The sequence below is a fragment of the Balaenoptera acutorostrata genome, chromosome 18 (assembly GCF_949987535.1).
Source record: "Balaenoptera acutorostrata chromosome 18, mBalAcu1.1, whole genome shotgun sequence".
NCBI classification, from domain to species: domain Eukaryota; kingdom Metazoa; phylum Chordata; class Mammalia; order Artiodactyla; family Balaenopteridae; genus Balaenoptera; species Balaenoptera acutorostrata.
In genome coordinates this window covers 36,557,987-36,579,285 of record NC_080081.1, presented here as the reverse complement: position 1 = coordinate 36,579,285, position 21,299 = coordinate 36,557,987, and the positions used below count along the sequence as shown (strand labels likewise).

At 32.3% G+C, this 21,299-nt stretch overlaps 1 protein-coding gene across 2 annotated transcripts in view; it reads right to left on the bottom strand.

Annotated features, from left to right (window-relative positions):
- The window catches only part of KLHL1 (kelch like family member 1), a 424,036-nt gene that overhangs the window by 148,710 nt on the left and 254,027 nt on the right, over positions 1 to 21,299 (bottom strand). For both annotated transcript variants that reach the window (XM_007186194.2, XM_007186195.2), the window contains one exon: positions 20,825 to 21,037. In XM_007186194.2, coding sequence (XP_007186256.1) covers positions 20,825 to 21,037 — 213 coding nt within the window. The remainder of the gene's footprint in view (positions 1 to 20,824; positions 21,038 to 21,299) is intronic.

The following is a 21,299-nucleotide window of genomic DNA, read 5'->3' as shown; positions in this document are numbered from 1 at the left end:
ACAAATACAGTATGCTAACACATATATACGGAATCTAAGGGAAAAAAAAAAAAAAAAAAAGGCCATGAAGAACCTAGTGGCAAGACGGGAATAAAGACACAGACCTACTAGAGAATGGACTTGAGGATATGGGGAGGGGGTGGGGTGAGATGTGACAGGGTAAGAGAGTGTCATGGACATATATACACTACCAAATGTAAAATAGATAACTAGTGGGAAGCAGCCGCACAGCACAGGGAGATCAGCTCGGTGCTTTGTGACCACCTAGAGGGGTGGGATGGGGAGGGTGGGAGGGAGGGAGATGCAAGAGGGAAGAGAAATGGGAACATATTGTATATGTATAACTGATTCACTTTGTTATAAAGCAGAAGCTAACACACTATTGTAAGGCAATTATACTTCAATAAAGATGTTTAAAAAAAAAAAAAAAGATAAATCCTTAACTTTGAGCAAGTAAAGGCCAATAAACCATCAACATATTAATAGAATGTGTTTTGTGCCAGAAAATCTAGTTTCGCCTTCAGAAAAGCTCATGCTAAATAACTCTCAGCACACTGGAAATGTATAAAAGCTAAGACTAATATTGGGAATATAGCAGAAATAACCACAGAGAAACTCAATTTAATCTGAGGGCTTAAACAGTACCTACTTAGTGTGCTACCATCCCTGATTCATCCACTCAATACTCATTACTCATTCACTCAATTATTTGGTTGAGATCAGAAGCAATCCAGTCATTAGTTTGAAGTTATTTAGATGCACTTATATGTGAGATACACTTTGACATGAATAAATGAGAGGCTCAGCCACTAATCTGTGGGTAGTCACAAATACAAACCAAAGTGTATATTAATAAACAATTATTAATAAAATAATATAGTCATTAATATAATATTATTAATTAATAAATATATTAATTGTCTCTTAATATTTAATATTATACTAGGAACCATTGAGGCTATATAGTGATAGAAAATATAGTTTCTATCCACACGTTGTACAAAATCCAACTGAAAAAATTGAATTTTTAGTTCAAACAAGTGGAACACAAACATATAAGAACATATCAAGTTTCCTTTTATCTAACAGAGGCTACTGATTCAACTTCTAATGGCAGCATTCTCAGAGAAAGGGAGTTACAGTGCAGCAATATTTTGGCTTCTTTCAAAAACAAATTAACAGATTTACCTGCATATCTATGGATAATATGGCATAAAATTTTAGCATAGAGTTAAAAATGAATAAATTTAGTGAAATCCAAAGTTATGGATATAAGTCCTGGCTGTAACTATTTCAAGCTTTATGAACATGAGCAAAATTTCATGAATTTTAATCCTTCATATATAAAATGTGGATAATGACTTTTTTACATTCCTCAAAGCATTATATGTGATCAAGTATGTGAAAATATTTCATAAATATTTAAATCATATAACATTATTTAAAATTATTGTTCAAGTTTTGCTAATTTTAAAATTTAGGGAGAATCTAAAACAAGATATATAATGTAAAACAAATTCATTTTTATCAGATTTTTGAAATATATTAATTCCTATATGATTCTAATTGGATAATTACATTGTTTCAGAATTATATTGTCATTCAGAATTACATTGTTTGAAAAAAACTTACTAATAGAATTCTTAATTGAAAGGAAGCAGTGAAATTTAGCAAAGTATAAGCTAGCTTTTCTTCTATGATATTCATGGGGGGTGCATAGTTTATAAATTCTAGTCAGTTTCTTATACATTGTGGGTAATCTAAATCCATATGGAGAATTCTAATAAAAATACATAGAGAATACTAAAATTCTTGTCACTGGGGAGAGAAAAGATGTTTCTTAATAGCAGTTCTAAACTATTTCTGAAAGGTTTCAAGTAATACAAGCCATTAAATATTATTCTATGTACTATTCTCTAAATTTTTTTTATTGTATCTTGCCAAATAAGTGAAATCACCTCATGAGCCAAGATGGAATAAATTGCTTTCAAGTTTTAGTGTCCAGATTATCTTCTAGGGAAGTTTAAGTTTCCCTGCTTTAATCTCTCTACCTTCTTATGCTATTGTTTCTAAATTCTTATAGAGGAATGCTTTTTATATCTACCCACATTTTCCTAATGTTTCAATTTATCTGTTGATAAATTTTATCAGTTTGAAAATAGCTTCAATGGTTTTCTCCTAATACATATCTATTCAGCATGTTACAAAGAAGTTTATGATTTCATATTTGGTCAATATAACCTCTTATCCTGCCCTAAAAGACAAGATAAAGAAGAGAGCAAATAATTGAAGAAGTAAGCAATGAATATTATTATTTTGTCATACAAACTATCACACATTTGATTCAAAAGAAGGAGCTATTGGGGAAGAAGAAATTTTCCTCTACCCGACTAGGTTCTTCTGGCTGGTCTAAGAATTAAACTTAGACAGATTAACAGGAGAAAATCAAACAAAAGTTTAGTAACATACGTACATGGGAGAAACCCAGGAAAACTAGCTCACCAAAATGGCTGAAGCCCTCACCTTAGACAGCATCTTCAGCTAAAGAAAGAAGAGGATGTTTGAGGTCGTGGTTTGGTGTTTCAAAGAGGAGGAAGGCAATTCACATAGAGATAGAAAAGCAAATGTTTGGTAATAAATGTTTTCTGGACCATGCAGAGACTATGGGACACAGAGAGATATTTTAACAATCAGTCTTTGCTAGGTTCTTCCCTGTCTACACACCTAGTTCATACTATAGTTATATGTGGTGGTGGCTCCCTTCCTGGAACAGGTCCTCTTTCTAGTACATTCTTTAGGCAGTTAGCGGAAAGGTCAAAGATTCTTCTTTTGGACCTTAAAAATAATCAGCGTACATTAATCTTCATGCCAAAGAGAAACCTCATTGGGGTGGCAAAGTTTGCTCTCCTACAGGGCCATACATAATCTTTGAACATATATCATGTAATAAGATAATAAATACTTCTAGGTAACTTGATAGAGAAACAAATTACATACAAGTTGTGATTGGAGGGGAAAAACTGAGGTGGACAGAGGAAATTTGGTATTCATATATATGAATTATATAATATATATGTATATACAATTTCAATGTTTTCACAAAAAAGGAAACCAAATATTAGAAAAGAGGTAGACCCAAGAATAAAATCTTGAATTTGGGATTCCAAGGTTCCATTTTACCAAAATGCTCAGGGCATCAGTAGGTGGTAGAGCATATTCTTTAATGCCTGCACTTAAGATATATAAAAAATGCTTCAAGGTTCTTTCATTCAAATGTAGATTTTCACAAATGAGTTAATCTTTTAACAGTTGCTATTTTGACAGTTGAGTTGGCATGTGTTAAAGTTAATTTTGTTGTCATTAAATATTCCTTATGACCATCAGGTTATCACAACTCACTAAGGTAAGTATAAGCATAAACTCAATACAAAGTGAGTTTTTATACTTGCTGTTATGGAATAAATTGTGTCTTACCGAAATTCATATGTTGAAGACTTAAACCTCTAAATGACTGCAGTTGAAGGCAGGGGCTTTAAGAAGATAATTAAGGTTAAATGAAGTCATAAGGATGGGGCCCTAACCAGAGAGATCTGTTGTCCTTATGTCCATATAAGAAGAAGAAGATACACCAGAGCACGTGCACCCTCCCTCCACCCCACCCCCTCCCAGCAGAGAAAAGGCCATGAGGGAACACAGCAGGAAGATGACTGACTGTCTGCAAGCCAGGAAGAGAGATCACTAGGAATTACATTTTCTGGTACCTTGATCTTGTATTTATAGCTTCCAGAACTGTGAGAAAATAAATTTCTGCTATTTAAGCCACATAGTCTACAGTATTTTGTTATGGCAGACCGAGCCAATTAATGTACTTGGATAACAAAAATCTAAGCAAATTATTGTCATATTTTACTTGTTTTATTCTATGTATATTGTCAGCTACCTTTAAAGATTATTTCCAGTTTTGCAATTTAATTGATAAAATGTTTTATTCTATTATCATGAAATTTCTTAAGAACTTGCTATCAGGTACATGGCATTTATTAATTGCTCTTATGCAATTGTGTTGCAATTTTCTTCATACTGCAATTTTTCTTTTTATTTGTTTTTTTTTTCTTTTTCTGTCATATATTCCAACCAATCCTCAGAAAAACTGAAAGAATGGGACATTTCATGATTACATTTTAACTAGGGAAAACAAAACTTTAGGGAAAATCCAAACCCAAGGCTCAGCCTAGAAAGCAAACAGAAAGGTAGAAAAGTATAAATATGAGGGATGCTGGCTGCGGAATAAAGGAAGAAGAGAGTATTAGAAGAAGGATAGACAGATGCAAGCAAAATGTTAAGTACTGAAAACATATTTCATTTACCTCATTATTCTCTGTTGGGAGAATTGGGGTTTGAATGAATTCTGTAAACAAAGTTCATGAAAAAGCCCTAAGAGGTGACAAATTTTGCATTTTTCATCTCGGTAAAAAACTACTTCAACTTGCAAGACTGTTTTTATATTTGAAGTTATGATGTTTATCACATTTCATGATCCCTAAATAAAATAATCTTTATCATTGCGGAAGTACTGAATGAATGAGTTATCTGATTTTGTTTCAGCCGTCATTTTGACAATGCAAATACCCACATTCCACATCTGTTGAATGATGCAAACAAACACCCACATTCATTTGTTCTTACAACATTGGAATTGCCTTTCCATGCTGATTCCTCTCAGGACATCTTTATTTGAATATTTTGCATTCACCTCAACTTAATAGTCAAAACTACTTAATGAACAATACAGTTATTTACACATATTTGTTTTGGTCAAAGGACAGAGTCATGAAACACCCGAGTATCATCTTGAGTCAATGTTATTTTTTTAAAAAAGCATTCTTTTTCTGAAACAATAGCATTCTTTTTCTGACAGTTTTTTGTTACTCTGGGGACTTTACACATGCAAAGAACATAGACTTGTTGAGTATGTGAAAACTGTCCAGTCACAGCAAGGAGAAAAAGGGTTCACTTCAATTCTTCTAAGAGGAATCATAGAGCATGATATGCTGTGCTATTAAAGTACTCAACTGACAAAATACTCTAAATGAAAATGTTAGATTAATAAGAAAAATATTAAATATATACATTCTTTTCATATGTAAATATGTATATATATGAATATATGTATTGGTTTATATATATTTGTATATAAATGTATACATATACATATATATATATACACATAAAAAATAAAAACTGAAATTCCTGCACAGTATACCAAAATAATTTCAAACTGACAAAATTTTATTTGACTTTAGCATTCATCATGGTTAATTGTCATACTTCATTTTCGTTTTGTATGGTTTCCAATATTTTATCATAGCTTAACATAAAAGTTTGAGTTTAATTTTTCGGATAAATTTATTGGTTCAAGAAAAATGTCACACCCAGAAGATAAAGACTAGTAAAGTTCAGAGTAATCTGTTTAAAATTTGGCTGTAATAGACATTGATGAACAACTACTTATTTTTAAAATCCTTTACATTGCAAGAGACAGTTATTAGGTACCCAACGTGTGTCAGATATTGAGGATAAGATCTTAAGGAACTTATAGTAGATTAGGCCACATAAACACATACCTCTAAATAACCTAAATAAAATTTTACCGGGACTTCCCTGGTGGTCCAGTGGTAAAGAATCTGCCTTCCAATCCAAGGGACGTGGGTTCCATCACTGGTCGGGAAACTAAGATCCCACATGCTGCAGGGTAAGCCCGCATGCCACAACTACTGAACCCATGCACCCTGGAACCCGCATGCCACAACTAGAGAGAAAATCTGCACACCACAACCAGAGAGAATCTCGTGCACCACAATGAAGAGCCTGCACCACAGTGAAAGATCCCACATGCTGCAACTAAGACCCAACGCAGCCAAAAAAATAAATTAAATAAATATTTAAAAAAATAAAACAAATAAAAAATAAAATTTTACCAGTGCTAGGAATGGAGTTAAAACAGGGTGCTATAGGGACTTCCCTTGTGGTGCAGTGGTTAAGAATCCACCTGCCAACGGAGGGGACATGGGTTCCAGCCCTGGTCTGGGAGGATCCCACATGCCATGGAGCAATAAAGCCCATGCACCACAACTAATGATCCTGCGCTCTAGACCCCGCGAGCCACAACTATTCAGCCCATGTTCCACAGCTACTGAAGACACGTGCCTAGAACCCGTGCTCAGCAACGAGAAGCCACTGCAATTAGTAGCCCACACACTGCAATGAAGAGTAGCCCCCACTCACCACAACTAGAGAAAGTCTGTGCACAGCAAAAAAGACCCAACACAGCCAAACAATAAATAAATTTATTAAAAAAAAAAAAAAAATAAAGCCTGAGTGCTGCCCTCCTTTAAAAACAAAGCAAAACAAAAAACAGGGGGCTATAAGAACAATGAGAGGAGCACCTATCTCTGAAAATGGATAGAAGTGGTCAAGGAAGTGCCTCATAGGAGAGTCAACCCCAAGTTGACTTTTTAATGGTAAAGCCGGTAGTTAGTCAAACACACGCATGTCTGACTATGAGGTTCAGGTTATGGATGTAGAGGTTAGAAGTCTTGTCATGTGCAAAACCAGAAAACAATTTTTAAAAATCCCGTTGCTTTCTACAAGTAGATTAATAACTATAGGAAAGAAGATTGTAACAAAGAATGTAATGCTATGAATATTGTATGGTTTATAAGTATCTGATGTGTATGTTCCAAAGCCAACGAACATTATAATTAAAATTGTGTTTAAAAAAATTCACTCTGAAAGCATTGTGAGGAATAGATACAGGTGGGGAAAGATGTCACTGGAGTTATGTAATTAACATGGAGTCCTTTCAAAAAATGGTAAGGCATAATCTAAAGGCAATGATAATAAACAGGGAAAGGAGACTGAGGACTTTTAAAAGAAAACGTATATTTACAAAAAAATAAAAATAAAGCTTGGGGACACATGGAGTAAGAAGGCAATAGCGGTTGAGATGTTATTTAAAAAGAAAACACATATCTAGGCTTCATTTCTGGACATGGGATCAGAACAAAATGCCATTCCATTATCCTAAAAAATTGATCAATCAGATGAAATGAACATTTATCATTTAAACAGATCTTTATATTTCAGACATAGCCTATTTATCTGTCTAATTTTATATATATATATATATATATATATATATATATATATATATATATATATTTGGGATATTCTGAGATGACAGGCATTAACATGAATGTATATTAGCATGAGATGAAAACTCATGGTCAGAATCAAGTTACATCTTTTACTGTTATAATAGATGAATATTATGAGTGACTACTCCCTGAAACCAGATTTCAGGTGTTCATTGTGATTAAATATTCATCACTTGCTAAATTCTTACCATATATTTGCCATCTCTTAGTCTTAGCCTCCTTTTGAAAACAGTGCAGCACTTATGCTGAATTTGTAGCAAATTGGGAAGTTGTTTAATGGTTTGAAAAATCCCCACAGCTGACTGAATCGAGAATAACACACTCATTATTACTTATGACTCTATTTCCAGGTCTTTATAAGTCAACTTATTGAATTCACTGAATATGCTGCTTTTCCAGTTCAGCAAAGCCAGTTCTGCAGGCTACTTTGTGGTAGACAGACTCATAGAAGTGGAAGAAAGCCCATTTCTTTAAATATAAGCACACCTTAGAACACCCTTAATTTAGGATAATTTACTCTAAATGAAAATCCAGTGTATATTAACCTCTACCATTAAGAACTCCAAAACTCTAGAAAATAAAACCACCCAGAACAGTGCTTCCCTACTGTGTTCAGCAGACTATTCTTTCCATAAGACATCAATAGCCTTTACTTGAGATAAGTGCTCTTCAGAAAAATCAGTGATTCCATGAGTTAGAATTAAGTGAATTTCTTTATTAAGAGATTACTGTGACAATCTGCATTGTGAAATTTTAAAAGGGGGACAAGGTAAGATGGGTTTATAAACTATTTTTTTTTTAACATGAAACACTTTTGTGATAAATACCTTTAAATACTATTAATACTATCCAGGGATAAAGTGCTGGGAAATGCTAGTCTAGAGCAAATCTTTGAAAATATTTCAGAAACCAAATGTAGAGGTAATAAGAAGGCTTAATCATAGAAAACACACCATGTTTTTATTGTTGTTTTAGTAATTTTATAATTTCAGCATCAACATTTGCCACTTTATCCTGTGGGAAATATGGGATATTTTAGTCTTCAAGATCACATGTTTCATCCTTTTACATATATTTAATGTGTATTTAATCTGCCCAAGTATTGAATAATATATAACTCTAGGCTGCCTGAAGTACTAGAAGAAAAATAAAAATGTTAACCATGGAATTGTGAAGGATTTGATTTTTTCAAAACTACCACAATAGGAATGTATAACCTCAGGAACTGTATTTTATTAATACCCAGGTGGAAATAAAAAACAAGCAATTAAAGATCTCCTTAACATAGTCTATCAAATAACTTTTATGTGAAATAATATTTAAAATATTTTAAGGAAGTAAATATACCTTTAAGTGTAGGTGGACTGGTCAGGAATTATATAGTACAATATATGACAATTTTAAAATAAATAATGAAAATATTAACTTTTAATCTGTCTTCTCTTCTATTTTCACTTTTTGTTCGTCACTGATTAACTCTCCCCAACCACCCCCCGCCCCCCAGGTGTTGAAATTAGGTGTAATTTCAACACCTAATTACACCAGGGAAATGGGAAACATATATGTAGCCATGTCCTTGAAACACCAGAAGACTTTAGTGATAGACTAAGATGTATATAGTAGTTATTTTTAAAAGCTGTTTTTCAGTCAGGTGCCATTATATTTATTTTTTTTTAAAGTTCTTTAGAATAAAAAAGAAATATTTTGCTTTAAAGTTAATGATTAAATTTGATTATTTAAACATCTATTTATCAATTTATTATTCCATGCCAAATAAAGGTAGGTTTTTAGTGAAAAACTGAGTCCTCAGAAGTATACCTGAAATATTTAAAATATCACAATAACATTCTCAGAATGCTGTTCTTTAATTAATTTATGACCAAAGAAAAAAAGAGCATGTGAAACAATCATAAGAAGACTGTTAGAATTTTAATGATCAAAATTTAAATGCATTTTGAAAAAAATTATTAAATATTTTGCATGCAATATTCTTTTTAATCCCTTTTCTACTATACTTGACTTTGGGTAATTTAACTAAGTTTCAATTTCCTCATGTATAAACTAAATACCTACAGTATAAATATGTATGTAGTAAAACATTTAAGGAGATAATATGCATAAAGCATTTAGTATACCAGCATATCTTACTCCTAAATAAATCATAAAATAGACATCATGACTACTGAAAATGTTAATCAATATAGACATACACAGATTATATATTTAAAAAGTAAAATTGGTAGTTTAAAAATATAAACATGATTATATTAATTTCATTAGTTATGCAATAAAATACATTTAAAGGCAGTATTTATATAGAGAAGTAAATTATATGAATATATTTATTAAGATGGTTGTAATGAACATTGAGAAACTCAGTAAATAATTATATGATCATAAATTTCAAGGAAAACATTTATAGATAATAAAATATTACTTAATTGGTCAGGAAAAATTTTTCTTTGAATTACAATAAAATTAGTCTTTGTGGTTTAAATTATCTAGCTTTACACTTGAGCTATAACACAAAAAATTTGACATATTCAGTATCTGTGTTGTCATTTCTGCTCTGGTGTCATGACGACAGTTTATATTTCAACTTGTGCTAAATGAGAGTCAAAAGATAATTTTATTGTTGGAAAGCTTGTTCTCATAGATGGAAAAAATATCATTTGAGAATTAGGATTCCTAAATTCCATTTTACATGTATCTATAAGTTATTAAAATAAAAATATTACATAAAATAATCTTCTTTAATTCTCAGAACCTCAGATTCCACAGGCAAAATATTAGGGTGCTGGTCTTGAAAGTCTTTTAGGCAATAAAAATCTGAGAAAGTAAGGTACATACACATTTTAGTATTGCATCATGTGATCATTCACTATCATCTTTGGAAATTGTGAAAAAATTAATTCTAAGTTGATTTGTATTGGTCTGATAAGGTAGCTAACAGTGGGTAGAAAATGTTGGAGTAAACACAACTTCAAATTAACAAAGGTTACAAAAAAGCACACTAATGTTTCATAAACTATTGTTTGGTTCAAAAAAGACAAAAAGTAATGTACCCACCTGATGAATTCCACTTGATGAGGTTAAGTGACAGAACACTAACAAATATTTCTTATAATAGCAATTTCTGAATTGTTTTCATTAACTTAAATTGATCATATAGAAAGTAAATAAAATTTCCTCCAATTTTTCAGGAGTTGAATTGGAAAATTTGATGTATATGTAGGAAATATTAAATTAACATGTGTGCCATTTGCTTAATGGTTAGAATATTGAAATTGGATAATAAATATTTGGATAAATAAATTTTGAATATTTATGCAAAATAATATACAAGTATTTATCACTTCTTATCATTAGCAGGTACTGTTATTTTTTAAAATATTATTAAAAGAACAACTGTTATTTTGGGTGACCTATGGGCATTTTCCATTTAATTAGAATGGAAAAGAGTGTATGTGCCTAATTCTCTGGGTAGTCATCAATGTTGAATTGCTCTTCTCTAAGGGGTATTTTTTTCCATTTTCATAATCATTAAAATAATAAACTGTTTAATTTGTCTGATACTCTTGTAAATTGAAATCACAGTAGTAGTTATTTCAGTACATATTTGATAAAATTCAGTTCACTTGTGTTTTCTTCCCATAGCTTATAGTTTGCTTCCTTTCCTCTTAGGAATACTTTAAATTATAGAAATTTGCAAAGTAATCCTAACAGTTTATTGTTTAAGTTTTTTTTTTTTTCTTTGTCATTTAAAAGTTGTAAATGATGACTTAGTAAAAAATGACTACGATGGAAGGAATCTATATTTCATGAAAGACCATTTATTTGGTGAGCAAAAGGCATTCTTCAAGTTGTTTTTTGCTTTACGTTAGTATATTTTGAAAAAAATGAAAAATTCATGAAAGTTTTGAAACATTACGTATTTTTTTTTCACATGGGGAGGCATGAATATCCTAATTCTCTCTAAAATTATCTATGTCACAGAATTTTGAGCAGACATCAATTCTTAGGAAATTAAAACCTATTTTCAGTCGTACAATGTTACTCTCAGAAGAGGTATTTCCATCTTCTCCTTGCCCTGATGTGGAAACCGAGGTCTAATGAAATGAGGTATACTTTCCATGATCAAACACTGAATTAATGTCAGAGTCAAATGTAGGATCCACCATTGCATCTGCTCACCTACACATCTGCACACAGATATGTTTTTCACTTGTTGATGTAGATAATTTTCCAATTCTCTTTTCTAAAGCCAATCTATCCATTTGTGCATGAAATCCTACCTACTCTAGTACATTCAAAGAAAATTTTCCAACAATTCTTCCCTCTCTCTTACATCATCAAATTTCCCTGTCTTCTGGATCACACCTGTAAGTATACAAAAATGCTTGGCTCCACTAACCCAGCTTCGCATTTGTCAGTTTATTAACTCTCAGTTCCAAAATCATCCTTTTAGGTTGTTTTGTGAAAATGGGTCCTTTAAATAATTTTTCTTTGCCAACTGGCACTATGGTAAGCATTGTCAGTAGAGGACACTGGAGATATATTGCAGGCGGAAAGATTTTGTTTCCTGGTATGAGCCCACTTACCTGCAAGCTCCCCAGGGCAGTAGGGTGTCTCTTTTGAGACATGTAAGGGGAAGATTTCTAGTAAGTTCTGGAGAACAGGTTTCTATCAAGTCTTGCCATTTGCTATACCACAGTGACTCCTCTTCCTTCCAGGAAGCCATGGTTGTTCCCTCTTCAAGGAGGTCCAGATCTCAGCTCTGGGGGTTGGTATTAGCCTTATAGGTAGTAGCTACTCTTTATATCTGATATTTCTGTATTATTTAGAGTTCTCTTAATTTCTTACTTTCCAATCCTTCCTTACTCTAAATATTTGTTATACTTAATGATTCTTTATTTAAATTTTTCATGCTGAAATTTCAACGTCTGTTTCTCACCAGTGGATCCAGGCTGACAAAACCAGCCACCTTTAGGCTAATTTTTCAGTTCAGTTTTGCAGTTTTAAAGATTCTATGTAGTTACTCTTTTAAATTCCAGTTTTCCCATGTTTGCTTAGCTCTATTCCACAGAAACGAATCTTGTCAAAGTCATCAATGGCTTTCATTTTATTAAGTTCAAAAATCAAATATTGGGCATCAGTCTATTTGACCTCTCAGCAGCATCCACACTCCTTTATGTTGGTTTATTCCCTGAAATTCCAGGACATTAAGCTCCCTTGGTTTTTACTCTATTTGATTAGTTTCTCCATTTCAGTCACTAGGATCCTTCTTTTTATCTCTAGTTTTGTAATGTTTTGATGTCCTAGAACATCATTCTTAGTCCTCTTCTCTTATTCATCTATACTCACTTCTATGGTGAGACCACCCCACATCATGTCTTTAAATTATATCTATTTGCCAACAGTTTCCTACTTTATATCTCCTGGCCATTTCTCCACAACTCCTGAATGATGCATTCAGTGCCTACTCAACACATCCACTTAGAGGCCTCATAGAAATCTTAAAAGTACATCCTTCCTCATTGGCGCTCAAGCCAAAAAACCCTGGAATCTCTCTGATTCCTCTCTTTCTCATTCCCCCATCTAACCAGCTCTACTTTAAAATATATCTAGGATGAAAACACTTCTCACTATCTTCATTGCTACTAACTTATTACCATCATCTGACCTCTTCAAAAGCCTCTCACTTCTAAATTGCTATCAGCTATTAACTGATTTCCATTTTCCACTCTTGTTTCCCTCCAGTATACTCTCAACACAGCAACAAGAGAGAGTCCATTGACTTGTGTACATTAGATCAGACCCTCCTCTACTCAAAACCCTGCAACAGCTTCCATTACACTCCAAGGAAATGCCAAAGTTCTTAGAATAGTTTCCTAAACACTTAATGATTTGCTTTTTCACCTTCTCTGAATTCTAGCAACTCATTCCTTGTATCACTCTGCTTAAACCCCAAAGGCTACCTTATTGTTCCTCAAAGAGTAACAAGCAAAAATATTTTCTAAAAATAGCAATGTGGACAAGAAGATGCAGGAATGTATGTATTTTATGTATATTTCAAACAAATCACTTAACAAAATAAAAGAATAATTTTATAATTGGATCAATGTAAATTTTCTCTTTTGAGGCCTTAGCCTTGAGATTTGCCAAAAGACTGAGTGTTCGTAAGTCTAAGGATCCGATTTTAATCTCCAGATTTCATCTCTATAAACTCCACTTACTAAAATATTAAAATGGCTTTAATAGTTCATTAAAATTTCCCTAAATCCTAAATTAAAATCACTGCAAAAGTCTGAAGATTTAAATGGCTTTTGCTTTATTACAAATGTTCCACAATTTTTCTTAGTCCTCTTACAAATTAATATATTCCATTTTAATTTTATCATTCTTATACAATAAGCATGAACAAGAAATGAAATTCCCTTTTTAATGTTTAATTGAGAAAAATAATTGTTCTTGCACTGTGTGGCATCCTGATAAATTCTATGTATATTATTTAATATGCTTATATTATTTAAAATGCTTATGAACTAGTTTAATACTTAAGTTCAGTTTTCCTTTCCTCATGAAATGGACTTTCGCTTTCTGGTTTATTATGCTAGTTGTGAAAATGAAAACAATTTTTCTTACAGCCATTTTATTTTTAAATACACCACTAACTTATGTATGTCATTCTGATAAATTTATTTTACTAATTTGTCTAATAGAATGAAGTGATTAGAGGTTATATCCTATTCAAGATTGGCCTTCCATTGTCGATTGAATACTGGGTTTTTAGTAAAGTCTGAATCAATGTGCTACGATCCCTCTTTATGACCATGTTCCTAGTATCCACTGTTAGCTCCATGATAACACACCAATGCAGAGCTTTCTCTCACATTACAGACAAATCATACATCAACAGAGAGTTAGAATAAATGAAGCTAAAATTCCTAAGACTTAGCATAAACTTTCCATTTGGTGATTCAACAAATACTTACTGAGTATCAACTATGCCAGGAACTTTGTGAACAAGAACTTCAAGTCTGATTTTCTGAAAAATATAGTTATAAGGAAAGAGATGAAAACAAACTATGACTAAGCAAGAACACAGTAGATGAAAGTGCTAAGAAGACACATTTAAGGTGAGATGTATTTAATAAGAAAGAGTCAGTCATGCCATGATGGGGTGAACACCTTTTGGCAGGGAAGGACCAGAAAAGGGGTGTGATGGGCCATTCTACCCAGCAGAAGGACCAGAAAAGGGGTATGATGGACCATTCTACCCAGAAGGTAGGAATGTGTTATCCCTGGTATTGTTTAGAATTGCCAACGTATAGTAATGATAAAAGCTCACCGATGTTTAGTCAGTTTTATTGCTGTCTTTAATTATCTCTAGACTATGCCTCCCCTTTCATTGCTTACCCCTTAGAAAACTATATCACCACCACCCTCTTCTCTTGGGTGTCAGGGTTTCTAGTCCCCAGAATCAGCTGGTACAAATGTACTAGAGAAGAAATAAACCTGACTTGTTCAAGAAACAGAAAGAATATCAGTGTGCCTGTAGGGTCTTGAGAACTGGTAGGAAATGAGGTCAGAGGAGTGGTCATGGGACTGTTGATGTAGGGCCTTGTAGGACAGGGATATTAGAATTTTGTTCTAAGTGTCTAAAGCTTAAGTTTGAGATGAATTGATTCATACTGTAAAAATTATGTTTGCTTGCTAAATGAAAGTTATGGCAGTGGTTAAGCATAAAAGTTAGAATAATAAATAGCAGGCTATTTCAGCTGTACAGGAGAAAGATACTGGTGGCTTGTTTTAGCATGTGGTTGTAGAGATGTTAAAAAAAAAAAAGAACAGATTCAGGATTCAAGATATGGTTTGGAGGAGTGCAGTCAAAAGGACTTCCTAAGGAAATGAATGCTAAATGCAATGCAAAGTAGAGAATTAAAAATTATTCTAGGTTTTAGGCCTGAACAACTGAATGTTTGGTAGTGATATTTACCAATGAGAAATATTTACCAGTGAGAAAGTGGGCATGGATGGAGTCTTGGGACTTTGAAATCTTCCATTTTGGACATGTGAAGATTTGAATAGCTGTTGGATATTTAATGGGAGATATCAAGTAGTTAATTGGGTATTTGAATCTATCTTTCAGGAAAAATTTAGAGCTAGAGATATACGATCAGAATTTATAATTGACTCCCAGATAGTATTTAAAAGTATGGAAGTACCTGCTATTCTTGACAGAAAATATGGTGTCCTAGGTCATTGCAACATCAGAAAGCAGAAAGAATTAACAATTATCATCGAGTAAGAATGGCCAGATTGATTGTGTCAAAGGCTGCTGAGAAGCCAAGTAAAATGAAAACAAGTGAGATGGGGGAAAAATGACAGCATGGAGGTTTTGAGTGATCTTGATTAGTTCAAAGAACTGTTATAGTGAATTGAAGAAAGAATGATGATTACAAGTAAGTAGAGTTAATAACCATAAATGATAACTACATATTTTGCTGGAAAAGGGAACAGGGAATTGGAGTAGTTGGAAAGGAATATGAGAAATTTTGTTTTGTTTAATATGTCTGAAGCAACACATCTTTGTAAGTTACTTGGAATGATCCAATATAGAGTAAAAATCATAATAGAAAATATAGAAGGAGTCATTGCAATAGAGAAATTGCAGTATGAAGAAAGATGGGACAAAAACCAGAAACAGTGTGATCAGCCCTTGATAAAGGCAGAAACACTTGATATACTGTAGCAGAAATAAAGGCTTTCAGAATAGGTTACAACTGTCCTCCACTCGCTTTACTTGACCAAAGGGTGTAACGTGAATGTATGAGTTTGTGCGTGTGCAAATCGTTTTTTACATTAACAATCTGTTGACTTAAAACTTACTGAAATAAAAAGGTTTTGTATTTTCTTAATGTTGTAACTTGAACTGTGAATGTCACAGTAGGTTAAAAGATCATGAATCTAAATAGTATTTAAGATAAATCTATAAGATTTTAGAAGTATACATTGTCTATGTTTCTGTTTTAAAGACACAGTTTTCAAGGTCTCTTTTGGAGAAGAATAACATTATTCCACAATTTTTTAAAACTCTTATAGTCTAATTTTATGGAGAAGACTATTTATTTGATGATGGCCTGGTATAATAATTAACTAATCAGACAGCAAGCAAATCAGAGAGAAAAAAAAAAAAAAGTAACAAAGACTGGTAATGGATTATGTTAATATGTTTGATTGATTCTTTTTGCGTTACTCATTTGTAAGAGTTAAGAGTTTTTCCTTTTTAAACATAAGATATATAATACTCTAAACAGTGAATGTTATACTGACAAAAGTAGAGAACTGTTGGATTTATCAAGGAGTAGTTTATCTATGCTTGCTTTGGAGAAGTAAAATCAAATAAAACATAAATTACTCAGAAGTGTAATCTATTCTGTATATCTTACGCTATGATTTATGACTGCTCTTTTTCTATTTATTCACTCTTTGTCATTTTGCTTGCTTTTCATTAGTTTTTTTAGTTGTGGCTGTAATTTTTATAGACAACAGAGTTTTTATGTCTCTGGTATCTAATTAACTGTCACATTTCCAATGGGGTAAATGATTGAAGACCTCTCCCCTCTTGAATTGCTGTAACTGCCATAAAGAATCTTTTGGAATACATTTATTATAGCTTTGCATAAAAATAATTAATTCCTGTAAGATAGAGGTAGCATCTGTTTCCTTAATTTAAACTCTTTAGTCTCCTGTTATTTTTAAATTTTTTTATTATTTGGTTATAAATAATATTCCTCTAAACCTAGGCAATATTTTGTTATCCATTGCAACTTGCTTTTTCCTTTCACATTTTGCTACAGAAAATAAAAGTAAATGTTTATACACATAAACAGACACTACTATTTATTTATCTTAAGAGTCAGTAGGTATACTTATTAGAAAGTTGTGAGAAAGGGTTCTCCTTGTTGTCTCTAAAGAGATAAACAACACCAGTTCTAAGACATGAAGCAAAGTTTATCTGTATATCTCCAAACTTTTAAATAATTTCTGACTGTGATAAAACTGAATTTCCCTGAAGACTTTTGACTTGATCATACATGGAACTGTACTTTTTGAGAGCACCATGCTTCTACTCTCTAAATCACTCATTAGAAAAATGCACACCAAAATGGATACTTATGTATACTTTTAAAATATGCATATAACAAATAAATATATATGTACCTATTACAAAGATCCATTTTATGAAATGAGTTAAAACCAGTGGAAACAATAGTTACAAAATGTTAAAATGTGTTGTTTATCGCATAACGACATGTTCTTTTGTTGCATCTTTGAAAAAGGAAATATAGAAAAATAAGTGAATCAAATTGAGTAGCCTCCTTGTGATATGTATATTTGTATACATAATCACCCATTCTTTTAAATGAAATTTCCATATTTTTTCCAATTCTTTTGAAATTTTAAACCCCCTAGGTATCCAAGAAAAACATGAAAACTATTATGCAAAATTCTGTTCTTTACTTATTTAAAAAGATAATAGAAATCATTCACCATTTCTTAGAGTATATCTCAATTATGTATTTCTTTGATTTTGCCTTTTCCTCTGGTCCTTTCTGTTGCAAAGTCAATTGAATTTATTTCAGTATTAGCTATTCTATGTCAATAGAAAATATTTACTGGCTCCAAAACCCAAGAAAAAAGTGTTTTCTGATCATCATATGGCTTTTCCTAAGAACCTTGAGATGTTTAGTAGCTTTGAAAATTCATGCAAAGGCTGGAAAATTCTAGATTTAATTAAACTTTTTAAAACTCTGGCTGGACATTGAGGTAAATAGGAAACCATCTGCAGAAATAAACTTTGCACTTATTTCTCATCATTAGGAGAAAAAACACAGTATCAAACACAATTAGAGTAGTCTGAGCTCTACAATTTACTAGAAAAATAATTAGCATGTCGATTCTCAATTTACTCATTTGTCAAAAAATAATAATGATATTTACTGCATAAGGATATTATAGAAATTAAATGAGATAAAATATATGTTTGGTGACTGAAGAAAGAAATAAATGCATGTTAATTCCAATCCCGCCACTCTTCTTCCTTTCTCAGGCTTTTAATAGGAATCTTCAGAATTGCTGTATTCAGAACATTTTAATGATCTTCAAGTTTAGAGAGCAAATAAGGAAACAACATACATTCACAGTAGAAATATCCCTGTGTATGTTCATATCTGGCTAGCCTAGATTTGCAGGAAAACTGGATTTTTCACTAGCTCTATGACCTTTGAAAAATCCCTTAACTTCTTTGAACCTGTTTATCTCTCTGCATAATATAATTAATAACCCCTACCTTGCAATTGTATTTTTTAAGATTAGAAATACTGTACAAAAAGTGCTTATAATGACATGTAATTCATTAATATTAGTTATGGAAGCAATAGCCCCTCCTATATCTAAAGACATTTTTATGAAAAGAAAATGTGCTTTATTTTTCCCCCTGCACATATGTTGCTTGAAAGTATATATAAAGTTATGTTTGTAATGTACCCAGGTTGAGAGATGAGAAATGGAAAATAAATATATGCTGTGTTTATGCCTATTGGACACTGTGATGAGTTAAACTTAAAAGTCTTTTACTAGTTAGTTTCACCAAAACATAATAATAATTTATTTTCTAATGTTAATCAATATTGTTTCACTAATCAAGATAAAGCAGCTTTACCAATCAGAATGAAAACCCTATGTGTAATGTGTAGCCTTAGGAACAAATGAGTCAATAGAATGTACATCTCTATTCTGATGTAATAGTTTAGATGAGATACACATGTAGGAGCAGCTCCCATTTTTGATGACAAAAGAGTAGGCAAGGAGGATATGAAGAAAAGGCATACATATCATGAAAAAGATGGAGCCCTGGCCACATTCTTGGCCTCCTTTGGTATGTGTCCTATTATATATGATGATTTTTGAGTACTAGTTTAACTCCAAGCTCCCAAAATTTCAGCAAACAGGTGAAATGGGTGGGCAGGATCAAAGGGACCAATTGCCATATCATCTATCATTGGTTAATGGCTATCTACCTATTATTGGCTAATAGTGATAATTGGCTATTTCCATCTTGAGAGAGGATGCCCAAGCTCTGAGAATATCTGGTATCAGAATCTACATTGGAAGATTCAGAAAAATCCGGTGCATGGCTTTCCAATTCATTCTTTGCCCCATTACCAAACTAGATGTTTCCCTTCCTTTTATAAGAGCCTGGTGTTAGGATAAACTTTTATTGAATATAATTTGTTTAGGCAGGATTTCCATAAATTTTTTCTCTTCTTTTACTTCTTTATTTATTTCAGTAGCCAAATGAAACACAATTATTAATTTATTCATAAAACTTCATTTGTTTCCCAATTTTGGCAAAGTGTTTTTTTTTTTTTTTTAACTTTCCAATCTTAATATATGACCCAGCTCTCTCTCTCTTCTCTTGTTACTAACATGTTATACTTGCCTATTGTTGTTTCCCAGTTTCCTAATTCCCTATCTTACATTCTTAGTAATATGTGGATTAGTGAAAATGTTGATAGTGATTTTAATTCAAATGAACAGGCTCTTAATATCCTTCATAAGAAATGTACACATACACAATTTTATCTATCATTTCAGAGGTCAGATCCACCTTCAAGCTTATGTTTGGATACCCTGAGACGGCAGACACCCTGGGTTAACAATGTTGTGCATGGATAATTTTGCAACATTACAAGTTATTTTAAAGACACAAGACTCTGAATCAGGGAAAATTAATTACTCTTCTTCTTCTAAGTTGAGTGAACTTGGTGTTTTATCAAATCACCTGTGTCCTACATACCTCATCAATAAAATGAAGTGGTTTTTTCACTTGGTGTGTGGATTCTCCTTAGCTTCAATTATCAAAGGTTCCATAATTCCAATTGCTAAATGGTATTAATTCAAAACTCTGTACTATTCAGTAATATATCTTATCCTTCTATAGAAGTTTGAAATCCCATGCTTTGAGCTTTTAAGAATACCGTAAGGATGGCCACAGAATATGTATATTCATCAGAGAATGATCATATTATTGTATCTTAGGTCAGATAGATGATAGCTTGATAGATAACTAGCTGGCTAGCTAGCTAACTAGTTAATCAGGTAGATAGATAGACAGATATGTAGATAGTTAGATCAATCATCAAAACAGGGAAGCAGAGAATTAATAATTGAAATGTTCTAAAAATCTTTTAAATATTCTATTGAGATTAAGTATTTTATATATATTATCTAATTTGATCCTCATAAAACTTTTGCGTGGTAGTACAACTTGATTTGATAGATGAAGAAATTGAATTTCAGAGAAATTGACATTCTTATAGTCATATAACCATGACTCAGTAAGTTGTGGAAATGGAATTTAGACCCATGACCCATGACCCAGCATTTTCCACCAGCAAATTTACCTTAAAAAGAGTGTTTGATTAAAACAAACAAACAAAAAATGTGAATAAGTAATAAAACATGGGTTGTAATGTTTAATTTTAACACAGAATTTTTCAGTCAATCGTAGCTACAAAAATAGCATCCCATGTAATTACCTGAGGTGGAAGCAGTGGCAGTCTTATAAAGGCCAGAAGCATACTCAAGTCATTACATCTCCTCTGCATGTCATATTTGACCCACATCATTAATGCATGGAAGATGGTTTCTTCATCGGGGACATTGACATCATCACTGGCCAGGAGTTTATGGAGTTCCTCAGCTGGAAGCAGTAAAAACTCTTGATTTCTCATAACTTCCATTATGTTTTCCTACAGGGAGAAAAGAGCCTGGCATAAATTCGACCTCGGTTTTATTTAGCTGGCAAAGCACCTCAGAAAGAAATGAGAAAAGTAGTCAACAACCTTTGTTCTCATTATAACATAATCCTTGAGACTTAATCCTTCAGAAACTGGAAGCTGTTAAGATGAAAGCATTGTAATTGTAATTGAAGTGTAAATGTATCCAAGACAACACAGATCTTGTAATAACTGGAGGATTATAATGTTGAGCTTTGTTATGCAGGCAGAATAT